The sequence below is a fragment of the Sphaerodactylus townsendi genome, linkage group LG07 (assembly GCF_021028975.2).
Source record: "Sphaerodactylus townsendi isolate TG3544 linkage group LG07, MPM_Stown_v2.3, whole genome shotgun sequence".
In the NCBI taxonomy this organism is placed as follows: Eukaryota; Metazoa; Chordata; class Lepidosauria; order Squamata; family Sphaerodactylidae; genus Sphaerodactylus; species Sphaerodactylus townsendi.
In genome coordinates, this window is record NC_059431.1 from 19,900,532 (window position 1) to 19,921,698 (window position 21,167).

Genomic DNA, 21,167 nt, shown 5'->3' on the forward strand with positions numbered 1-21,167 from the left:
ACCCTTATACACCCTATTGTTGTTTGTCAGGTGAGATCCTCATTTTCATGGATTTAAAACATTCAGCAATTCTGAACTTGGTTATGAATTTGTCTCTCAGCAATTCGCAGTTATTAATGTGTAAATATTTACAACATACACCTGTTCTTTGCAGGGCTTTGCGGCATGTACAATACCACTCTTGTCAGGGCTTAGCCCCAGAGAACACTCAGTAGCAGCAAAAACTGAAATCAGTCAAGAAATACACTAGAACTAGCAATTGTGAGAAGGCCTTTGTAATTCCTTCCTCTCTGCCAATTTACCTTGTACTGTAGTCTGTGTCGTCTTCCTTTCAAATGCATCTCTTTGGCATTAGGATCATTAAAACTGCACTCACAAAGCTTGCAATGGAAACGAATCACCTTCCCTTCATCATTCCGTACCTTAAAAATAAAAAGAATGTGATTTCAGAATATTCATAGAAATTGCCATTTAGCTGGCTTAGTCATCCAAATTCATTCTTTTTTTGAATCCCAGACAGATTGAAATAATGCTGGTTGGTGGACTGTGATGTCACAGCTGACTCATGGCATCTCCACAGGGTTTTCAAGGCCAGAGATGTTCAGAGGTGGTTGGCCACTGCTGCCCCCAGGTGAGGCTGAGAGAGTTCTGAGAGAACTGTAACTAGCCCATGATCACTCAGCAGGCTTCTGACTGCTGGGGAACTGAACCCAGTCCTACAGAGTAGAGTCTACAGCTCTTAATCGCTAAACCACACTGGCTCACATGAACATAACTGGCAATAAAAATGTTGCACAAACCAGTAGCAGTAACTCTTCACAGGATTTGCAATCACTTGTGGAAACTATGGGTGATGCAGATCTACAGCCTTCTCAACATCCGACTCCCAGACCAAATCACTTCAAATATTTTGTTCCTTGTTGACTCCCAGGAAACATTTTATTTCAGAGGGCTTTTAATTTTAAATTGGAAAAAAATAGCTTTACTTCATGTCTGTTTGAACTTTTAATAAATATTGATTTAATAAATATTGTTGATAGTTTGGCTTGGGACAGGGTATTCATTGTAAACCATACAGAACAGCGGTTACCGCACTTTTATTGAACAGTACATGAATCAAATGGAAAGAAATAAAATATTGAAATGATGTTTATAGCTCTCTGATCATTCTTTTTTGTTCTCGTATCCTTTATGCAATAATTGATTAGTTCAGAATTGAACTAATAATTGAACTCAGTAATTGATTAGTTCAGAAAGTCAGGAACTGCCCCTGAACAGCAGGTTAGAAACACATTAACCAAATATCAGCTATCACTCACTAATGTGATGTCTGCAGACACAAACCCACTGGTAACAATTTCAGAAACGAACAGCGCTGCAAAACTGGAGTTGCCCAATGACTTTCCAGTTTTAAATGGTCACCTACTGCATTCCCCACTGTTACACTGGAACTGCTGTTCCTGATATAGATTTGAAGGCTTCTTCTATTTCTTCTGCTGGGAGAATCACAAGGGCAGGGACACAATATATGACAAAGACTGTACAGGGAAATAGCAGCAGAGAATTGTAATTGGTTCACCATCCCCACTCTACAAATTCAATCAGATGCCACAAACAGTTAACAGGACAGGAAAGGCGTGGAGGGTACTAGTATGCGGATTGCCTTGATCTCATTTTTTTCATGCTACAGGAATAAATTTAGACCACTAATTCTGAGTTTATGCTTCTTTGTACAACTGGATATTATATTCATATGTATTTCACATTAATACCTCTTCCACATAATCATGGCCCACTGGTTGGACATCACTTTGCAAAGCAGCAAGAGATGTAGGTGTTACAGGTTCAGAGGATGTATCTGGTTTGATTTCTTGTGTCTGCAACGTAGCAACCGAAGGAGCTGTTTTGACATTTTCCACTGCTTTTAATTCATCCACTTTGCTTCCTGTCGTCTGTAGTTTATTGCCACCTAATATAAAACATGTACAGTAACGTTTAATCTTTATGTACTTTTAGGTTAAACCTGTCATTCATGAATATTTTTTGTCACACCCTGGGGCCGCTGGATATTTTGCAAATGAAGCATCAAAGATTATCAGTGTTTAAAAACTCTTAAGCCAATGTCTCCATTTTTGATCCATGGAAATTTTGAGGCTTTGTTTGTTAACATTCTCTGCAGCCAGTTTCAACATCTTCCCAATGCAAACAGTTAAGACATTGCTATGTTTCCAGAAATAACCAACTACATGATGATTAGAAATGTACAGCAACTGGAATAAATACAAAGTTGCAAAACTGGTGTGATGCCATAGAAGACAAGCCTATAATCAAGTCTGCAAGCTATATTCACGTGTACTGGGCTTTTCTCAACACTTGAGAGACAAGGCAGCTAGGCATAGGGTTCACTGATGGGGGAAAAATGGCTCAAACTACATTAGAACATAAGAAAGAGCCTGCTGGATCAGACCAGAGTCCATCTAGTCAAGCACTCTGCTACTCACAGCTGCCCACCAGGTGCCTTTGGGAGCTCACATGCAGGATGTGAAAACAATGGCCTTCTGCTGCTGCTGTTGCTCCCGAGCACCTGCTAAGGCATTTGCAATCTCAGATCAAGGAGGATCAAGATTGGCAGCCATAGATTGACTTCTCCTCCACAAATCTGTCCAAGCCCCTTTTAAAGCTACTAAGGTTAGTGGCCATCACCACCTCCTGTGGCAGCATATTCCAAACACCAATCACACATGTGAAGAAATGTTTCCTTTTGTTTGTCCTAATTCTTCCCCTCAGCATTTTCAATGTATGCTCCCTGGTTTTAGTTATATTATATAGTAACTTTCTAGTCAACATTAATTAATGTGTGAAGACTGCCCAGGAAGGAAAAGTTTCAGTAAAACAAAAAACCGAAGCATGCAGAACCACCGGTAGTCAAAATCACAGCAGGAACCGCCAGATACTGTACAATTCTAAGTTAACTTGTAATTAAGTCTAAAATGTAAGGTCTGTAATAATGACTTCTGTACTTGCCGACAAAATTAATTTTGGGTGTTGATATTTTCTTTACGGTAAGATTAGTTGGAACTATTGTCGTCTTGTTTGATGCTGCATTAAGCAGTACATTGGCAGAGGGAGTGAGAATTTTCACTGCAGAAGATGCAACGGAAGAATTCACAGCACTGCTGCTGGTCACAATATTCGAAGAGACAGCTGTTGGTTTCGAAGAGGAAGCAGATGTTGAAGACGTCACCTGGGTGACCACGTTTGGTTCAGTGGAAGGAATGGGTTTTCCAAGCTTAGTGTGCAGCTTAACCACCTGGAAGAACCAACAACTGCAGTTATTAGCAAGATCTACCAAAAAAAGCTGAACGGTGTCAGAATCATGTCGCTTGTACTTCTCAAAGCATAAGTAGTATACAAGTTAAACGAAGTTTCAGAAGTATATGTACAGTTCTAATACCCACATTACGGATCACATGCTGCCAGGAGGGAGCATTTCTTCAGCTTCTAAAACGCACGCTCCAAAAAGCCCCTCATTAACTGTTCCATATATAACCTACACAAAATCTCAACAAAGTTTATTCGATGCATACTGCATCTGTTGCATTTGTTGTATAAAGTGGAAACCCACCCCAGAATAATAAAGGCAGGGGAGATGAAACCTACTTTCTGATGCTTAGCTCCACGGATATGAGCAGCATAGGCATCAGCTCCAGTGCAAGACACATCGCAAAGTTCACAGCGCAACTGGTTTTGAGTCCCACGAGCAGACGAATTGTTGCTGGTGGTATTCTGGGATGCTTTCAGTGCGGCTTCTTTCTTTTTATGTTTCTGTCCTTCCAGATGTTCCTTGTAAGTCTGTTTAAATGACCACAAGTAAAACACACATTTTCATACGTGCTGTTAGTAATCTTGCTGAACAAGGAAAATACCATAAGGTAGACATATGATTCATTAACAGGCCAAATTTGCTATGATATGTACATATATAATGATTTTCACCTGTAAGAAGCCTAGTGAAATATTCCAGAAAATACAGTTCTCCTAATCATTTGCAGAATGCAGTCTACCAAAGAATCTAGCATGGCAATTCAGATTAAATACCATGCAGATCTACCAAATGTAAGATTAATGTAAGATTAAACACCATGCAGACACACAGTTAATATTCTATTTATTTATTTTATGAGTTTTTTTTCCTCCACCCTTTTCCAACCTAATGATGTCAACACATGATCAGATATATTTCTACTAAAATGAAGGCTTCAATTTAAAGTTTTATTCCATGGAAAGAATCTACGCCTAAATATGTATTACATTCAGTCACTTCCAAGCTAGCAAGCTTTCTAAGCAGTACAATCAGAAATCTCGATAATTTCCAAATAGACTCAAGTTATTGGTATGTATTCGGTTTGAAGCAGAAACAAGGCCAAGAATCCCATTATTGAAAATACACAAAACTGCAGTCAGTATACAAAAAGAGAATCCCTGAACAAGGGGCCAGGTGGCTGGCCAAAGCCGCAGCACCTTGCTGCTCCCACAGAGTCTTCCCAGCGGCATGGGGAGGCCTGCAAAGCAGAAAAGCCTCCGTGCTGCCAAGAAGCCCCCACTGGGCTGAAAAGACGTACACCACTGATTTGGTGGTGTAAGTCTAAAGCCCTGGCTGATAGAATAATGCGGCTAATGGCTGGGAGGAAGCCTATTAATGTTGGCTCCTTCTCCAGCCTGCCCCGGCTACACCGCCAGGGGCACTGGTGTAGCATCAGGTATGGCGTCCCAGCACTGGGGAGGGCTGTGGTGGCCGCACACCAATGGATTTGCCCCTCCGCTGGAGCAAGTGCCTATGAATTAACAACCCCCAATATGTCCTCCCGTGAACGTTTTCAAACACATTAATGTTTACTGCATGCTTATTTTCACCTTGAAGCCTTTTGGCTTCTTAACGTATGAATATCTGCCACATACAAATTGGGTTCACAGTGAAAAGACAATGATACCTGTGGTCCAGCACAGCTGATCTTACAAACATCACAGTAATGGATCTGGGGTGGTTTGGGAGGTTGTTTTGGTTTCAACTGTTTGTTTTGGAATGGTGCCTTTTTCGTAAAGGTGGTCCCTGTCCAAGCGGCTGTGGCGGCGGCAGCAGCCGCAGCCGCTGCTGCTTGTTTCTGCTGCTGCTGTTGCTGCTGGTAATAAGATGATGCAGCTGAATACACGGCAGCCTCATAGCCAGAGTAAGAGGTACCTTGAAAGAATTACAAAAAGAAATGAGTTGCATGTGTAAAATTTTGGCAATTCTAACTGAGCAGTGTTTCTGAGGCATATTACCAGAGTTCCTTTTATTATAGTTGGATGGATGTTACCCATAGCCTACCACTCCACTGAGAATTTAGTATTTAGTATTTAGAAGAAGAAGAGTTTGGATTTATACCCCACCTTTCTCTTCTGTAAAGAGCTCAAGGTGGCTTACAAGCTCCTTTCCCTTCCTCTCCCCATAACAGACACCCTGTGAGGTTGGTGGGGCTGAGAGAGTTCCGAAGAACTGTGACTAGTCCAAAGTCATCCCAGCAGGAAACACATCTGGTTCATCAGATAAGCCCCTGCCACTCAGGTGGAGGAGTTGGGAATTAAACCCAGTTGTCCAGATTAGAATCCACCTGCTCTTAACCAATACATCCCGCTGGCTTTATTTCTTAAAATAATTCTACCAGACCATTCCTTTTGGCTCAAGTCTCCTCCATTGGCAGAACAGCCATTTAAATTGGAGGAAGGTTCCTTAGCCTGGAGGAAGGTTGGATCCACCCCGGTATTTTCACCACTAACACAAGATGCAGAGATCAGGTTATTTAAACCAAACCCAAACCAAAAGCAACAATATAACCAGTTTGCATGCAAGCAGGAGATTTTTTTGGCATTCATCTAAATTCTCAGTGTGTGACCTATTCTGGGCACAGTCTGGTTTTTCTTGTTGAACAGTTCAGACACATTTGGTGCAGAATTCTTGCCCCTCTGACCCCATCATCTCAAAGACCCGAAACTGTTGTTTCCAGCCTCCGGGGTCCTACCTCTAAATATTACTCACCAGAGTAAGTAACTGCTGTTGTACTGTATGTAGCACTCTGGGTATACGAGGGGACAACCGTAGCAGCAGCTGCGACCGGTTGCACAGTGGAAGATACGGGATATATGGAGAAGGTGGTGGTAGCTGGGCTTGGAGTGGCTGGTTTTATGGCAGTCACTTGTCGGGTTTGCTGGGCTTGAGTATACTGTGTTGCTCCTTGGCTATAGGCAGATTTTGGAGCTGATTAGGAGAAAAGAACAAAGTTATAATTTGAAAACTTCACAAGGAAATACTTTTTCAACACTTCAATCACATTTCCAGTTTCATTTTTTTTCACCCTGTCACAAAGGAAGAGAGAACATATGGGCTCAAAGACTATCCTAGCGTTTAAAACTTTTAAACCTTGGTCCTTTTGTAGCGCTGAATGGTATACTTTATTATTACATTAAGACACTGGATCATCCTCATCCTCACCCCCACCCCCACCGCTTGTATGCCACCCTTCACCACATGGGCTCAGGGCAGCTTCCAAGTTAGGACTGTATTCCAAACAAATCTGATCTGAATGCGCACCATACAGATGTGACTCTAAAAATCAACTATTTGGATAACAGGCAGAACACAATTATTCAGCAATCTCTCCAGCTAAATGCAACTTTGTGCCTACATATATGATCTTTTATAATGGAGATTTAAGGCATAGATGGCCCATGTATATACTGAATAACCCCACAAAGGGAGTGAGGTTGTAGGACGCCTGGGTAAGAACAAGAAAGTACTCCAAACTATACATGCATTTTAAAGGATCCCAAAGAATGCAACCCACCTGTCTGGTAGTACGATTCAGCTACAGAAGGCTGTGGTTGGGCAGCAGCTGCCACAGCGGCTGCAGTGGCTGTGGGTTGTTGATAATATTGCTTGCTGTCGTACGCCACAGCTGGAGCAGTGGATCTAACATACGAATACGAGTCCTTGAAAACGCACAGGGAAGGAAGAAAAATACTTGAGTTATCTGAGTTTCTTTTCCCCGGAACACAGGAGGTTATTACTACATTGTTCTGGTTGATGCCATAAAACCAATCACTAAAATGCAGGTTTAATGGAACCAACTAGTGGGTGAAATACAATTTTCTTGACTTTATTATACATGTCTTTAGATTACATCTTGCACTTCAATGAGCACCCAGGACAGCATTTGTGCTTGTGCAAAGTTAGTTTAGCACAAAACACTATTTAATAAGCTACCAATGCACCTGAAATTATCAAAGCAGCATTTTCTCCTTTAAGCAACCAATTCATGCCTTAAAGTGGAGACATCCTTTTCTTGGGTCTGCAACCACTGCTTAATTGCAAAAAAAGAGAAGATGTACTACAGAGCTTCTGTACTAAAAAAGGTTATGTTTGAAGTCTCATAAGAAACAGGATGGGAAAAGGAGGTAGTGTACAACTCACTTTCAGGAAAAAGAACCAAGGCAAAATACAAAATGATATACTGAAATTGAAATAATTTATAAAGACTACTTTATAATTTATAAAGACTTCTTGGTACAGAGCAGTGATTTTGTATCTCAAGGACACATACCAGGGATGGATGTCTTGTGTCAACTAAGCAATGTATAATGTATAATTTTTAACTTGCCAAGCTGTTGTACTGCAGTCAAAGCTCTGCTCACAACCTGAGTTTGAGCCCAACGGAAGTCGTTTCAGACAGACAGCAAATGTTAACTCAGCCTTCCATCCTTCCAAGGTCAGTAAAATGAGTATCCAGCTTGCTAGGGGTAAAATGTAGACCAGGGGTATCCAACTCTGGTGCCTCAGATGTTCATGGACTACAATTCCCATAAGCCTCTGCTGGCATGGCCCTGATGGGAATTGTAGTCCATGAACATCTGAAGTGCCAAAGTTGGACACCTCTGGTGTAGACAAATGTGGAAGGCAACGACAATCCACCCTGTCAACAAAGTCTGCCTAGTAAACATCATGATGTGATATCACCCCATGGGTCAGTAATGATCTGGTGCTTGCCTAAGAGATTCCAATACTTTTAATGTTCCTTGACCATTAATTCCATGATTTAGAAAAGATATTTCTCACACACTCAGAATCACTCCAACTGGACATGTTTACAATGACAAGGCTGAATCCAAGGCATGGAATCCAAAACATGCTTCGAACTTCACAAATATTCGGGCCAGACAAGCCCCAACCACGTCCCCTTGATTCTATGTTACGTATCGATTTTTACTTGGTAATGATTTTTTTTTTTAAAAAAATGTGATTTTCTCAGTTTCAGAGAAATGTGTGAATATGTGATTAAAAGAATAAGCTTAAATGGCCAGCAGTGCTTGAACAATTTGCACATCCTCTCTCCAGCAGACATCCAAAGTTTAGTCACTGACTTACAAGTTCGTTCTGAGGTACCTGGACAAGGCCTGGACTTAACTGAAGTTTTCTTTTGCGGATTCTTTAATTGCATTTTGTATTTTTTTTAATGGAAGCCACCTTGGGGCACCTTGATGGGAGAAAAGCAGCCCATAAATATTTAAATAAACAAACACCTGAGAGGATTTTGTATATACATACCCCTTCCTATTGCCTTACTTATCTACTTTTCAACAGAAGAGACTAAATTTTCCCTGCAAAAGGATGACACAAACTCATTTTTTTCCACTCAGTACACCTACCTGGTAGTTTTGCGTGGTAACAGGAGGTGGCGGCGGGGGAGCTTCTTGTTGCCTCTGTGTATAGCCGTAATCTGTTGCCGTATGTGCCGTAGGGTAGCCTCCATAGGCTGCAGCTGTTGCAGCAGCTGCAACAGCCACCGGAGCAGGCCGGGCTACTGCAACTGTTGCAGCTGCTGGGGCATAGGCAGCGGTAACTGTGTGCGCAGCTACTGGCGCCTGATGCACAGTATAGCTTGCAACCGTAGTTGGATGGGAATAGGCTACACCCGAAGCAGGCTGCTGGCTGCATGTGGAAGATGACAAGAAGTATTTCTGTTAATTATTTGGCGGCACTTACATTGCCAGATTCGTGCATACCTGAAAAATAAAGGCTAAAACAAAATTAGAAAACATTTCCACTGTTTAAAATGAGTCCGAGAATTCAAATTACATTAAAGCTTTTTAATGGAACTTGGTTTCATGGCCTTGAAAAAGTTTCAACTGAGCCTTTATGGTACCTGGCATGCACCTCTGGAGGGGGTTTAAACTTATTACTCATTAACTTAAGTTCTGAGTAAATTAACGGATGAATGATTTCACAAAGTAGTATTTCGAAAGGATGCCCAAGACTATATGATCCATATCACTGTCAGATTTTGTGGCAATGTACGTTCACAACGTGAAGTATTCTAGATCTTGGGCATCATTCCAATGTACTGCTACTATTGTTCTGCTGTGCAATAAATGTATAGGACCAGACCCATCCGCCTAGAAAGTTCTTGAAGAGGGAGATCAATTTTTAACAAAAGGGAGGAGTGGTATTTGTGACTTTCCAAATCATTTCAGTAGAAATATGTAGTTTCATCTCCTCCCCATCTCCAAACTCTTACATCTTGCAAGATAGCCTAACAGAATCAGGATAGTTCTTAGAAAAAGTGTATTCTGGACACAAAGAAGGAAACTTAGGAAACATTAAGAAAAGTAGAAGGTAAAAAAATTTAAGAGGGTGGTATCTGAGCCCTTCGGGGGTAGGGCGGTTTATCAAATCGAATAAATAAATAATAATAATCTATACAGATGCATGAAAATTTTAGTGGGTGGCATCCATGCAGATTCACAGAATTTGTATACAATTCTTGAATGTGCTCATGCAAAGCTGAAGAAAAATGCAAAATTAAACAAATGAAGCAGAAATATAGACAAATAACACAATTATCCTAATCTGTTAATTTCAAAATACCGCACAATATTAAGGTACAAAAATGATACAAAGAATATCACTTAATGTTGTGTATTTTATTTTAACCCGCCCCGAGACTGTAGTAAAGGGTGGGTAATATATGTAAATAGAACAAAAGAGAATTTTAGAAATATATTTTGTTATGGTACAGAATGAACAGCCTTAGCATTATTATTTCCAAGGCCAATCAGGTTCTGTTACCACATTTACTTTAGCAAACCTGTTCCCCTTGCTTCTGCCACAAAAGGCAGAGCCAGTGATCGAGTTTGCCGGATTTCACACATTGCAGAAACGAAAACCTGCTGCAGGAGTCAAGAAACCTTCATGTAACGGTCACCGCCAGGAACGCTCACAAGCACCAGTCACATTTGCTGATCCTCCACAGGCACAAAGAGGAAACAGATTGGAAGGCTTGGTTGCTGAACAAAGTGCTGTTTGTGCTCATGGGCATCAAGTTGCTTCTGACTCGTGGATTAATGTCCTCCGAAACGTCCTATCATTAACAGCCATCCACAGTCTTGCAAACTCAGGGCCATGGCTTCCTTTATAGAGTCAATCCATCCCATGTTGGGTCTTCTTTCAATTTTTCCTAGCATTACTGTCTTTTCCAGTGAGTCTTGTCTTCTCATAATGTGGTCAAAGTACAATAAACTCAGTTTAGTCACTTCAGTTTAATCACTTTAAGCATAAACTTCAGGCTCGATTTGATCTAGAACTCACTTATTTCTCTTTTTGGAGATAAACGGTATCTGTAAAACTGTCCTCCGAGACCTGGTACAAATTACTGAAAGGAACTGTCACTTGCTATTTAATTTATCTCTTTGCTCTGAATAATTTTTTATGGACGACATATCCTAGTTGACTCCTCCTCCTCATACATGTAAAAACACAAATTTATCACTGAATTAACACTTTCAAAGGTTCCTTCCAGTAAGATCACTCATTATGGTACAGAATGCATTATTATGCTGTTGCATTAGAAAACATCTGATATGTGGAAGAAATTATCTGAGCAAAAGGGACTGTTCTGTCCCCCAAGTAAAACAATCTAAAGGTGCCCTGTTCTTGGGTGGAACAGAGTGGGAGACACACATGCAAAGTGTAACAGTTCAAAAACAAGGTTTATTACTTAGAAGAATTGAGGCCCTAACTCTTCCCAGGGTTTGACTAAAATAAAGTACGGTCCTTGCTTGACTGGAACAGTTTGAAGCTTGAGACTTTTATTCTTTCTTTGGCTTTTTCCAAGAAAGTCTACTTTGTCTATGCTTCTCTAGGTTCCCTGAGTGTCCTTTAACTGGATTCTACTTTCTGTACACCTTAACTTTATGCTATCTCTATACAATTTTGAACGTAACATATATTGCAGCCTTCCAACTACCCTAGGCACCTTAGACTGACCGACTGACCAGCGGGATTACTGGGTAATAACATGAAGACTGTAGAGGGAAATTTCTTAAAGGGACACTAAAATTCTCTCCCTTAGAATACCATACAAAGAACTAAACCCATTATAACCATAGGGAAACTGATGCTTAATGAGAAAATAATAAAAGCTTATCTGGGGGCATAACAGGGATGTACCCATGGGTGGCATAAGGTGATTTCAGACTGGATAAAATGTTTTTTTATAACTGTTTTAATGCTTTTATAAAAGTAATGTTATGCTGTTAGCCATATTGGGTTGTGAGATACTCAGGAGACAGACAGGACATACTCAACATATGCTCAACATATTCCGTTAAAAGTCTCTTGTACTCAAATTTGATAACTCCTACAGCACCCTACTGTTTAACCTCAACATGAAGAACTACCAATGTATAAGAAGAACTAGAAGGGCTCAGATTACCCTGACTGTGACCCATACTTGTAGCACTGCACTAAGAACTAGCATTTAAAGTATATCTCTGTCCCTGATGAAGGGCCCAGGGCACGACAGCAATCACTAAATCAAATGGATCTGTACTCAAATCAAATCAGACCTTTACTGGCATAAACAAGCAATAGACATAACAGCTAATAAAAGAGAAATACACATTTAAAAACCAATGGTAATGCCAAATTTAAACTTGGAGGTTAAACTTGGAGCTTCAGAACATATTGTAAAAATTCTGCAACCTTGTTCATTAGGACTACATTCTGATTATCCAATAAAAACAATTCCTTGTGCTTATCGGATGACTCATGTATGAGACTCAGCCAGCCATGCTTGCAAGGACAACAAGGGATTTTAAGGTATCTCCCTTCAAGCAATGTTGAGTGTAGAACATTAAACCTAGTAGGCAAAAAAACTCTTTGCTATTGTGAAACTATTAGATAGTAAAAATATGAGGCTACCTGGTCCAGGCAAGAGAGGATACCCATGCTCAAAGGTCAGCATGTTTTCCTAGCTGCGCCAATGAAATCAGGTTTTTCTATATTGGGAATTCTGCATTCAACTTTTTTGTATTTGTATTCAGTAGTACCCATTCCGCTCTTAAGAATACTCCTGAGATAGCAGCATTATAACATTAAAATTAAATGTAGGGTTTTCCATCCAATTTTTTTTAATCTTCACTTTTCTTTCTTTCCTAGAATACATTTATCTTCCAGACTTTGCCAGTCAGAACTACGTGTTTAATAATTATTACTAGTTGAGGCTGACTTTCATATAGGTTTCAGTACTATAACACAATGAGTTGGATCCCAAGCCTTCTCTCACTCATACACAGGGCACTTTCACTTATGCAAAATTTCCCCTTCCTTCCCACAGGTGGCTTTTCATGTTGTATATCAAGGTTTCTGATATCCAGGATCCACCAACTCCCACGATCTGTGTTTTGGAGTGCATGGCTGGCCACAGCTGGAAGGGGAAAGTAATGTTCTGTGAACACAGCTCCTCTCTGGGGATCATCGGATTCACCTCAAAATATATTGGGACAGAAAGATAGGTGAATGAGATATACCTCTGTTTCAGTGGTTCTCAACCTTCCTAATGCCGCGACCCTTTAATACAGTTCCTCATGTTGTGGTGGCCCCCAATCATGAAATTATTTGTGTCTTGGTTCCTAAGACCATCGGAAATATGTGTTTTCCGATGGTCTTAGGCAACCCCTGTGAAAGGGTCGTTCAACCTCCAAGGGGGTCGCAACCCACAGGTTGAGAACCGCTGCTCTGTTTGGGAAGACATTACAACAGTAAGGGATTAGACCTATCCATAACAGAAGTGATTCTGCATTATTTCTAATTCATCTTATTTATAACACTTTCAAAATATCCTGTGAAACTGTTCCTGCAGTACACCAAACCAAGGAAGACCATTCAAGAGTGGAAAACTTTACTAGTGTAAGAGCAGAACTGCTTTATGCATGAGCTTCTCTGGGCTCTAGCCTATGTTTACTACAGGAATAAACTCTTCTCGTACAATAATCAATGAGGTGGCAGTTTTACTCTGAAATAAACAACTGCTAAAATGTAGCCCTATTGTCAATACCATACAGATGCAAGTGTAGGGATGCACTGCTGACCCAGCAGCACCGTAAGTAGAGCGCTGGCACACCGGCGCTCCTACGGCCTTCTGGTCGCACCGCTCCCCCACCCCTCATCCCCCGATGAGTCACGGGTCATGAACTACCTGGCTCACAACCACCGGGTATCCCGGACAAAGGGACAATGGTCTTGCCCCCAGGTGAGGATTAGGCCCAGACGCTGATGCTCCTCTCCGCACGTAGCAGCCAGGTGAGATCATGCATCACATGATGATTTCTCAGTCTCCCGCTCTCCCGGAATTCCCCCCGTTCCGCCCTTCTACACGCCCCCATTAGAATCATAATAAAAGGTGCCAGGAACCAGCACGCGGGAGAGTCGCTAGGAACACGGACACCCAAGCCCCGCTGCTGGCACTTCTCCACCAGATGTTATCACCGCGTCTCGCCTCCGCTTCTTGCGCTTGACCTTCCGGTCAATGACTCGCCATGACGGGCCAGCTCCATGGAATGGCGCCAGGAGGAAAACAACTCCCATCCCGGAGATGGAACGCGATCTCTCTGGAGTGATCCTCGGCCCAGCTGCCTCGCTAACGGGAACGCTTACCGCCACCGACGCCCAGACGGTCCAAGGACCCGGATGACCTGGGGGAATGTCAAAGCAGCCGCCAGCCAAGCTCAAGAGCTGCTGCGCCAGCAAAGCCACCTCGGTGATCGCCTCGGCAGAACTCCTTCTGTGCCGCCTCTCTTTGCAATCATCACTGCCAACTCGGCGCCACCATCCTTGCAGCCTGCGGTTCTGCTGCCTCCTGCCAGTGTAGTGCAATCGGCCACCCCCTGACGAAGCTTTGGACCAAACCAACATCTGGAAGCAGTTTGCTGTCCGCTGCCAACGCTTTCGCCCTTCTGCCTTGGGCCAGTACTCTCCAGGAGTCGGGAGCCTGCTAAGCTCCTGCCAAGTTCGCTCCCCCGGCTTTGCAAAGCCCTGGAGACTTCCTAGCGGAGTCTGGTTTAAGCCCCTTTATGAATGCTTCATCCATCAAGTAACTCTATGAGCGCTTCGACTGGGGACCCGCCGTCCAAACTCCTCCCGGCCGGGCGCTCTCTCCCTTGTCACCAAGACTGTCAGCCAACCACAAGTCCAATACTTGCGCTCGGCATTGCCGGGCGCTGCATGAAGACGCAGGACCGACTCCGGGCCCATTCGCACCGGCTCGGCCAACTGAACTGCACGCCGCGATCGTGAGTGACATTCCCCCCGTGTATGGAAATATCTTGCTCCCCAAGGGTTGGTTCTGGACTTCTGCGGGGAGAGAACTTTCAACTACATCCCTGCCTCGGGCTTTCTGCCGGGACTCTCTGTTGCCTTTAGTCCGCCACCATCGTCTTCTGCCTCAGGTTGCTCCACCCCGGGAGCTCGACACCGTCCGCTGCTCGCCTCCACTCTGCCCCTCGACCCCTCTTGCCGGAGCGAATGCAAGGCTGTCTCCTCTCCGAAGCTGGAGGTTCGCCTCTCCTCATGCGACTTCCCTAGTGCGGGAGTCCCCGGACTCGCTTCTTACAACGCTTAAGACCATTGGGTCCGGCTGGCCTGTGCCCTCATGCGAAGTCCATCAACTCCACCGGGCCATTGCTCTGGATGCTCTGGCCTCCGGAAAGCAGCAGGAACTTCCGTCAAGCAACTTTAGATAATCGTACGCTTATTGGGATTATTTGTTGTGAGAATGTACACCTATATGTGTTGTTTTTAATCTTTCTGATAATCTCCCATTTGATTCATATGAAAGTGCGTGGAACTGCAAGATGTTGTATCTAATCTGGAAGTAATGACGCTTAATTACCCCACTGGTGGTCAGCCCCTCTGGAGCTGGCATACCGGGGGGATGGTTAAGTGCTATTGTACAGCTCTTGCATTGGCTTTGATTGTGTCCCTTCATCGCCGGATCTTGTTTCATTCAATGTATATCTAATATTGCTTGTAACATGTGTAAGAAACCCCTCGACTTTCCCCTTACATCAGCAACCAAGTTCTAATGTTGCACAAGCAGCTCGGCCAGCTTGGCTAAACGGGCGGAGGAGAGACGAAAGGCCCCCTTAAATCGCCCCAACATTTCGGCCGCCTCCCTTCTAAAATGTAAAAGTGAGGAGATGTAGGGGATGCACTGCTGACCCAGCAGCACCGTAGTAGAGCGCTGGCACACCGGGCGCTTCCTACGGGCTCTTCTGGTCGCACCGCTTCCCCACCCCTCATCCTCGATGAGTCACGGGTCATGAACTACCTGGTTTCACAACCACCGGGTGTCCCGGACAAAGGGACAATGGTCTTGCCCCCAGGTGAGGATTAGGCCCAGACGCTGATGCTCCTCTCCGCACGTAGCAGCCAGGTGAGATCATGCATCACATGATGATCTCTCAGTCTCCTCGGCCTCCCGAATTCCCTCGTTCCGCCTCTTCTACACTGCTAGGAATCATAATAAAGGTGCCAGGAACCAGCACGCTGTGGAGAGAAATCGCTAGGAACACGGGACACTGGCTCACACTCCCGCTGCTGGCACTCTCCACCAGATGTTATCACCGCGTCTCGTCTCGTTCTTGCACTGACCTCGCGGTCACGACTACATGCAAGAATTCCCCTTTCCACATGACTTAACAGTTGCAAATGAGGTAGGAACAATGAAGCCATTGTATTTAAGGGTTTCAGCTGGAATTCTAAAATCACGAGACAATTTATTTAAAACAATTTATATCAAATCTGGTCTCTAATTTGCCCTTTCTGGGCAAAATGACAGCGCAGTTGCAACTCCATTCTTCCTGGATGTCTAATTTGCACTAGACCCTCTTCAGTCTGGTCAGGCTATGGGGCAGAGATGGGACTAGTCACTTTAGTCAGTGAGCTACATTAGAGTGCTGTCAGGGGCTATGTTGTTGATATGGGATGTATCTGCAGCCTTTGACATCATGGACCAGGCCTTCCTGTTGAAGAATTTGAAAGTAGAATCAAAGGGCACGCTTTGGAGTAGTTTGAATTGTGTCTTATGGATCTAACTTAGAATAGATCTGAGGTCCTAAGTGTGACACATGCCCTGGGGGCCCTCCCAAGATTTATTTCCGTTCTACTTCATGCTATTCAATCTCTACATAACGTCTTCAGGAAAAATTATTTGTGGCTTTGGAGCTGGATGTCAATAACATGCTGGCAACACTTAACTTTGTATTTCTTCATCCAAATCATCCAGTAATGCTACAGAAGTTCTGAGCAGCTATCTGAGAACTATGGTAAAAAAAGCTTAGGGTGAAAAAGTTGAAACTGAATCCTGACAAGACACAGGTAATGCTGGTTGGGAAAGCAGAGATATTGAAGGACAGCATGTTTCCTACATTTAAGGAGGCCCAGCTGACACTCAGTGACTTGGTTAAAAATTTAGGAGCCACACTAGACCCAACATTATTGCTAAAAAAGCAAATTAATTCTGGTGAGATACATATGGCTCCCTAACTTGACACAAGCAATCTAACCAGAGATCCACGCGATGGTCACCTCATAGCTAGACTACTGCGATGACTCTTTTATAGTCAACTCAGAAATACAGCTTGATTCCTATCGGAGGCCAAGTGGAGAAAGGAATGACTGCAGAACGAGTATGATATGCTATCTATTACTGGGCTTAATTGAAGGTGCTGGTCATCCCTACAAAACCTCTAATGAGCTTCGGTCCATAAACCTGCAAGACCACCCCTCTTGTGAAGCTCCACCATGGTCGCTTTGCTTGTCTGATCAAGTTTTTGGAAGGTGCCACCCAGCAAAAGGGTAAAATCAACTGCCCGCGCACGTGCATTTCATGTTGCGGTTCCCATCATGTGGAACAGCTTGTATTAGAGAGTTTGAAAGGCTCTCACGCTTCTATCATTCCATCAAATATGCAAAAACAAACGCCCAGGAGAATGTTTTCATAAAGAGATTATAACTGCTGTCTAATGGAACAATCCGGAGGATGCTTTTATTAGGGAACAAGATTATAATCTATCGCAATGTTTATTGCATGCATCATGCTGCTTTTGCTGCATCATCTTTTCCAACTGTAAACCACCGATGCATTGTTTATGGTATATTAGGCCTTAGACTTTTTTTCTGTTTCATAATCTTGCAATTCTTGTTTTATTGCATTGTTTATTGGATGTCTTATCTTGCCTGACTGCTTTCTAAATATATATTTTGGAATCTGCTTTAACTCTCGGTGAAAAAAGTGGACTATAAATGAATAAATATTGAAAGCAATACCTGTCATAAGCATCTCTACAGAGTCAGAAATGCACTGGAAAGACTGGAATATAAAGACAGGGCTTTTGCTCCATCCACGGAGCCCAAAAATCTTCCTTCTTGCACGGTTTAAACATCTCACTTGAGAGTTTCCATTCAAAGTTTCTTGTTTTGCAACAATTGGTTTAGATGCTTGAGGTCTCTCCTTTGCTGGAATTAAATGAGTAAGGATCTCTCTGACGGCAGCATCATTTCAATTGCTTTTATATCAAGGAAATGCTGAATGGCTATCTTGACTCTGGAGCATTTCCCTGACTAGTAAGGTCTAGATCCTTTGAAATCTCCATCCTTGACAAAAGATCTCCAGGCAAAAATCAGCTCATTGGTTAAAGCAGGCTGTCTTGTTTACTGTGCAAAGGCATCTGCAAATTTGAACCCTGAAACGCTGATAATGTTCCAAACTCCTGCCCCGAGGACTAGAGAAGATGGACAAATCTTTCAATGATTAATCTTTTGTCACCTTTTTTGTGTGTGTAGGGGAGACATCAAGAGAGTCTTGTATGAGACATGTTTGTCCTACTATGACTTCAGTAAACCACCCAAAAGTTTTTCTCATACAAAAGTGAGTTGACATTAGGTTAACTGCGGAATGTCGATTTGTTTTAGCCAGATATTGTGGCATGCCGTTATGGCCACTGCCAAAAATGAGGCTGCATACTGGAAGGCCTCTGTGGAAGCTTGTGCTAGGAATGCCAACAACCTGGAAAGCTTGAAATTACTTTCCCTCAATCTCTTGCCAACATTCACTGTCAAATTGTGAGACTTGGGCCTGGATGGTCCAGCACCTTCCTATATATATATAGATCTAGACCTTACTAGTCAGGGAAATGCTCCAGAGTCAAGATTATATATATATATATATAATCAAGGTTAATGGTGTTAATGCAGTTCTCCTGCCCTGGGAAACGATTCCTGTAACATTTGTTCAGCTGCCCCTGAAGGTTTCTTTCTCCAAATACAAGATGCACACCAGTTTTTAAGTCTCTTGTATAATAGTCTCTTGTATAATAGCCCCTTTCCTGAATGTTCCCTTTCTTCCAGCTTGGAACCACTCTTGCAAAATTCCTTATTATTCTCAACTTGAAGATCTCCTTCTGAGTGTGGTGAGGTGATTCTCAAGCGTTTATTTGTGCTTTTCTTTTATTGTACTAAAGGCCTCTTTCAATAATGAGATATTGACTGATGTGTTGTTATGAGCGCCCATCTCTTTGTTTGAGCTCCTACGCTTATGCCGTTTTATCTCCTGCAACGTGGATTAGTTAAGGAAGATGAACCAAATAAAGAATCCAAAGAAACCCTCCTTCAGAAAAGAACAGAACTGCCCTGGGAAGAAAAGGAGGTATCATGGGAAGCTTATGACTGGATGGAAAATTGGCATGTATGAGGCTCTCTATCCATCATGGGATAACCTCAGTTTTCCTTGTTACCCTTTCTATCAGGGAAGGGGTGTGTGTATAATTTTGGAACTGAACACAGACACCCTGCTCCTTTCTTCACTCTCCTGTTCTGCACTGACTCTTGGTTGAATGATATTCTGAAGCTCCAGTTAATCGCTCCTCTTGTCAATACCCAGAGTCAAGAATGTGGAAGGAATGAAAGGTCATTTTGTCTGGGGCCTGGGCCTCCGACAACTGCCCCAACAACCCCGCCCCAAGCCACTTGCCTGCAGGACTTGGAAAGTCGAGGCACTGAGGGAGGTGGGAGAGCCATGCAGCAGCTACCCCAGACCAGGGCCAGCAAAGGCAGAGCTTTAAAGGTGGAGGCCCAGGAAAGGCCAGGCCAAGGGGTGGGGCGGGAGGGGAGAAGGAAACTATTAAAGCCTAGAGGAGCCAGAGGGTCAGAGGAGAGAAGGCTAGGTGGTGGCTGCCTGCTGTAAGGCCAGTCAAGCACTAACAGCAGCAAACTGGGGTGCTACCCAGGCTGAGAATATCTGAAACCCAAGGAAGGTTCCTGGAGGTCACGGTAGCACTATGGCTGAGACACAATACATGTCACCCCACCTTTTGGGTTTGGAAATTGACCCATTTCTGCTGGCTGTCTTACTACTGAATAAGATTTGAATCTAGTATTGGAAACCTAACCAGTTCTTCCCATTTTTTTTGATCAAACAAACCACCCCCTTTCTCTGACCTTCAAACAAGAAGTCAATATGCAATGCAAAAAAAAAGGAATCTTGTAGTGAAATGACTGGAGGGCCAGTTTCTTGGTAGGTAAACAAATGCCATCTCAGATATCTCCTCAGTTTCATTCCCGTATATGTAACAGAAAACTAAAATCAGATGACACAAAGGGAGGTGGAGTGCTCTCTTAGGACTGCAAAGTTTACTCATAAATGTATTTAGGGTATCTTAAAGAATTTCAGTTTAAACACCGTGCTTGATAATGCTGACAGTTTGCATTATTTACAGATGCTGAACATGCTTCCACTATGTCCACCATAATGCCGGGACCATTCTGTCTCATCACTGTATCCTATCAGAAGGGATGGTAGTTTCAGAAACAGGTAATTTGTGGATGCTGCAGTTTGTCCAGCACTCACAAACAAAAGTGTTTTTTTTAAACTGTTTCTAAAAAGAAGCTGCCTCTTGCTGCTATGTGATGAAAGACCCCATGTGTTTCAGGAAGGCCTTTATAAACATGCAATTCATGTTTCCACGAACCCACTCACATGCATAACTATGTAAGCTAAGGAGCACAACCAAGCCACTAAACCTCATGTAAACAACTGACATTTCTGTTCTAGTTTCCCTTACTTCCTCACAGACAAAAACTAAAGAGACAGTTGTGCAAGTGTACGCATTTGCAGATCAGGAACTCCATTATTAAAAGAAATTTACCAGAGACCAGGGTGATTCTATGTCTCCCTCATTAACTCCCCAAATTAAAACAAAACAAAACAAATAAGGGGTACAATACATCAAGCAAGAGAGAGTCCCTAACAAAGCTACAAGGAAGATGAAAGTTATATGGGCAAAACTACATCAACATAGCACCTCCCTTAGTTGCTTTCTATTCTCACCTTAGAAGATTAGAAGGTTAGAAGATTTCATCTTCAGAACTGGCCTCTGAAACTTTGTGCAGCAATAAATTAATTTTTTTTGGTTCCACAGGATTTGCTGCTGTTTTCATCACAAATGATCTATGAACCTCAGAATTGGTTTTAAAGCAGGTTTCAGGGAATAGAGGACAGCAACAGTCATTTTGGCTATTTTTTTGATGTACTGCAATTATTCCCATTGCATATATTTATAACAGCTATTTGCCTGAAGCTGGAAATATTGCAGGTGATATTGCATGATGAAAACACAGATTTATCATTAACATTTGTATGCTTTCAAGTCACAACCAACTCGAGGGCCATGAGGGCCATGGGGTTTTCAAGGCAAGAGATGAGCAGAGATGGCTTGCCATTGCCAGCACCAAAGTCACT

At 42.8% G+C, this 21,167-nt stretch overlaps 1 protein-coding gene and 1 non-coding gene across 2 annotated transcripts in view; both read right to left on the bottom strand.

Moving 5' to 3' along the window:
- The window catches only part of ZFR (zinc finger RNA binding protein), a 40,703-nt gene that overhangs the window by 17,252 nt on the left and 2,284 nt on the right, over positions 1–21,167 (bottom strand). The window contains exons 3-10 of the mRNA XM_048503800.1: positions 8,740–9,022; positions 6,882–7,026; positions 6,077–6,295; positions 4,992–5,239; positions 3,661–3,852; positions 3,025–3,310; positions 1,773–1,969; positions 303–422 (exon numbers count right to left, since the gene is read on the bottom strand). Coding sequence (XP_048359757.1) covers positions 303–422; positions 1,773–1,969; positions 3,025–3,310; positions 3,661–3,852; positions 4,992–5,239; positions 6,077–6,295; positions 6,882–7,026; positions 8,740–9,022 — 1,690 coding nt within the window. The remainder of the gene's footprint in view (positions 1–302; positions 423–1,772; positions 1,970–3,024; positions 3,311–3,660; positions 3,853–4,991; positions 5,240–6,076; positions 6,296–6,881; positions 7,027–8,739; positions 9,023–21,167) is intronic.
- LOC125437345 lies at positions 10,094–10,230 on the bottom strand. Its single transcript, XR_007245186.1, has one exon. It is a non-coding gene; the product is annotated as a small nucleolar RNA SNORA66 (small nucleolar RNA).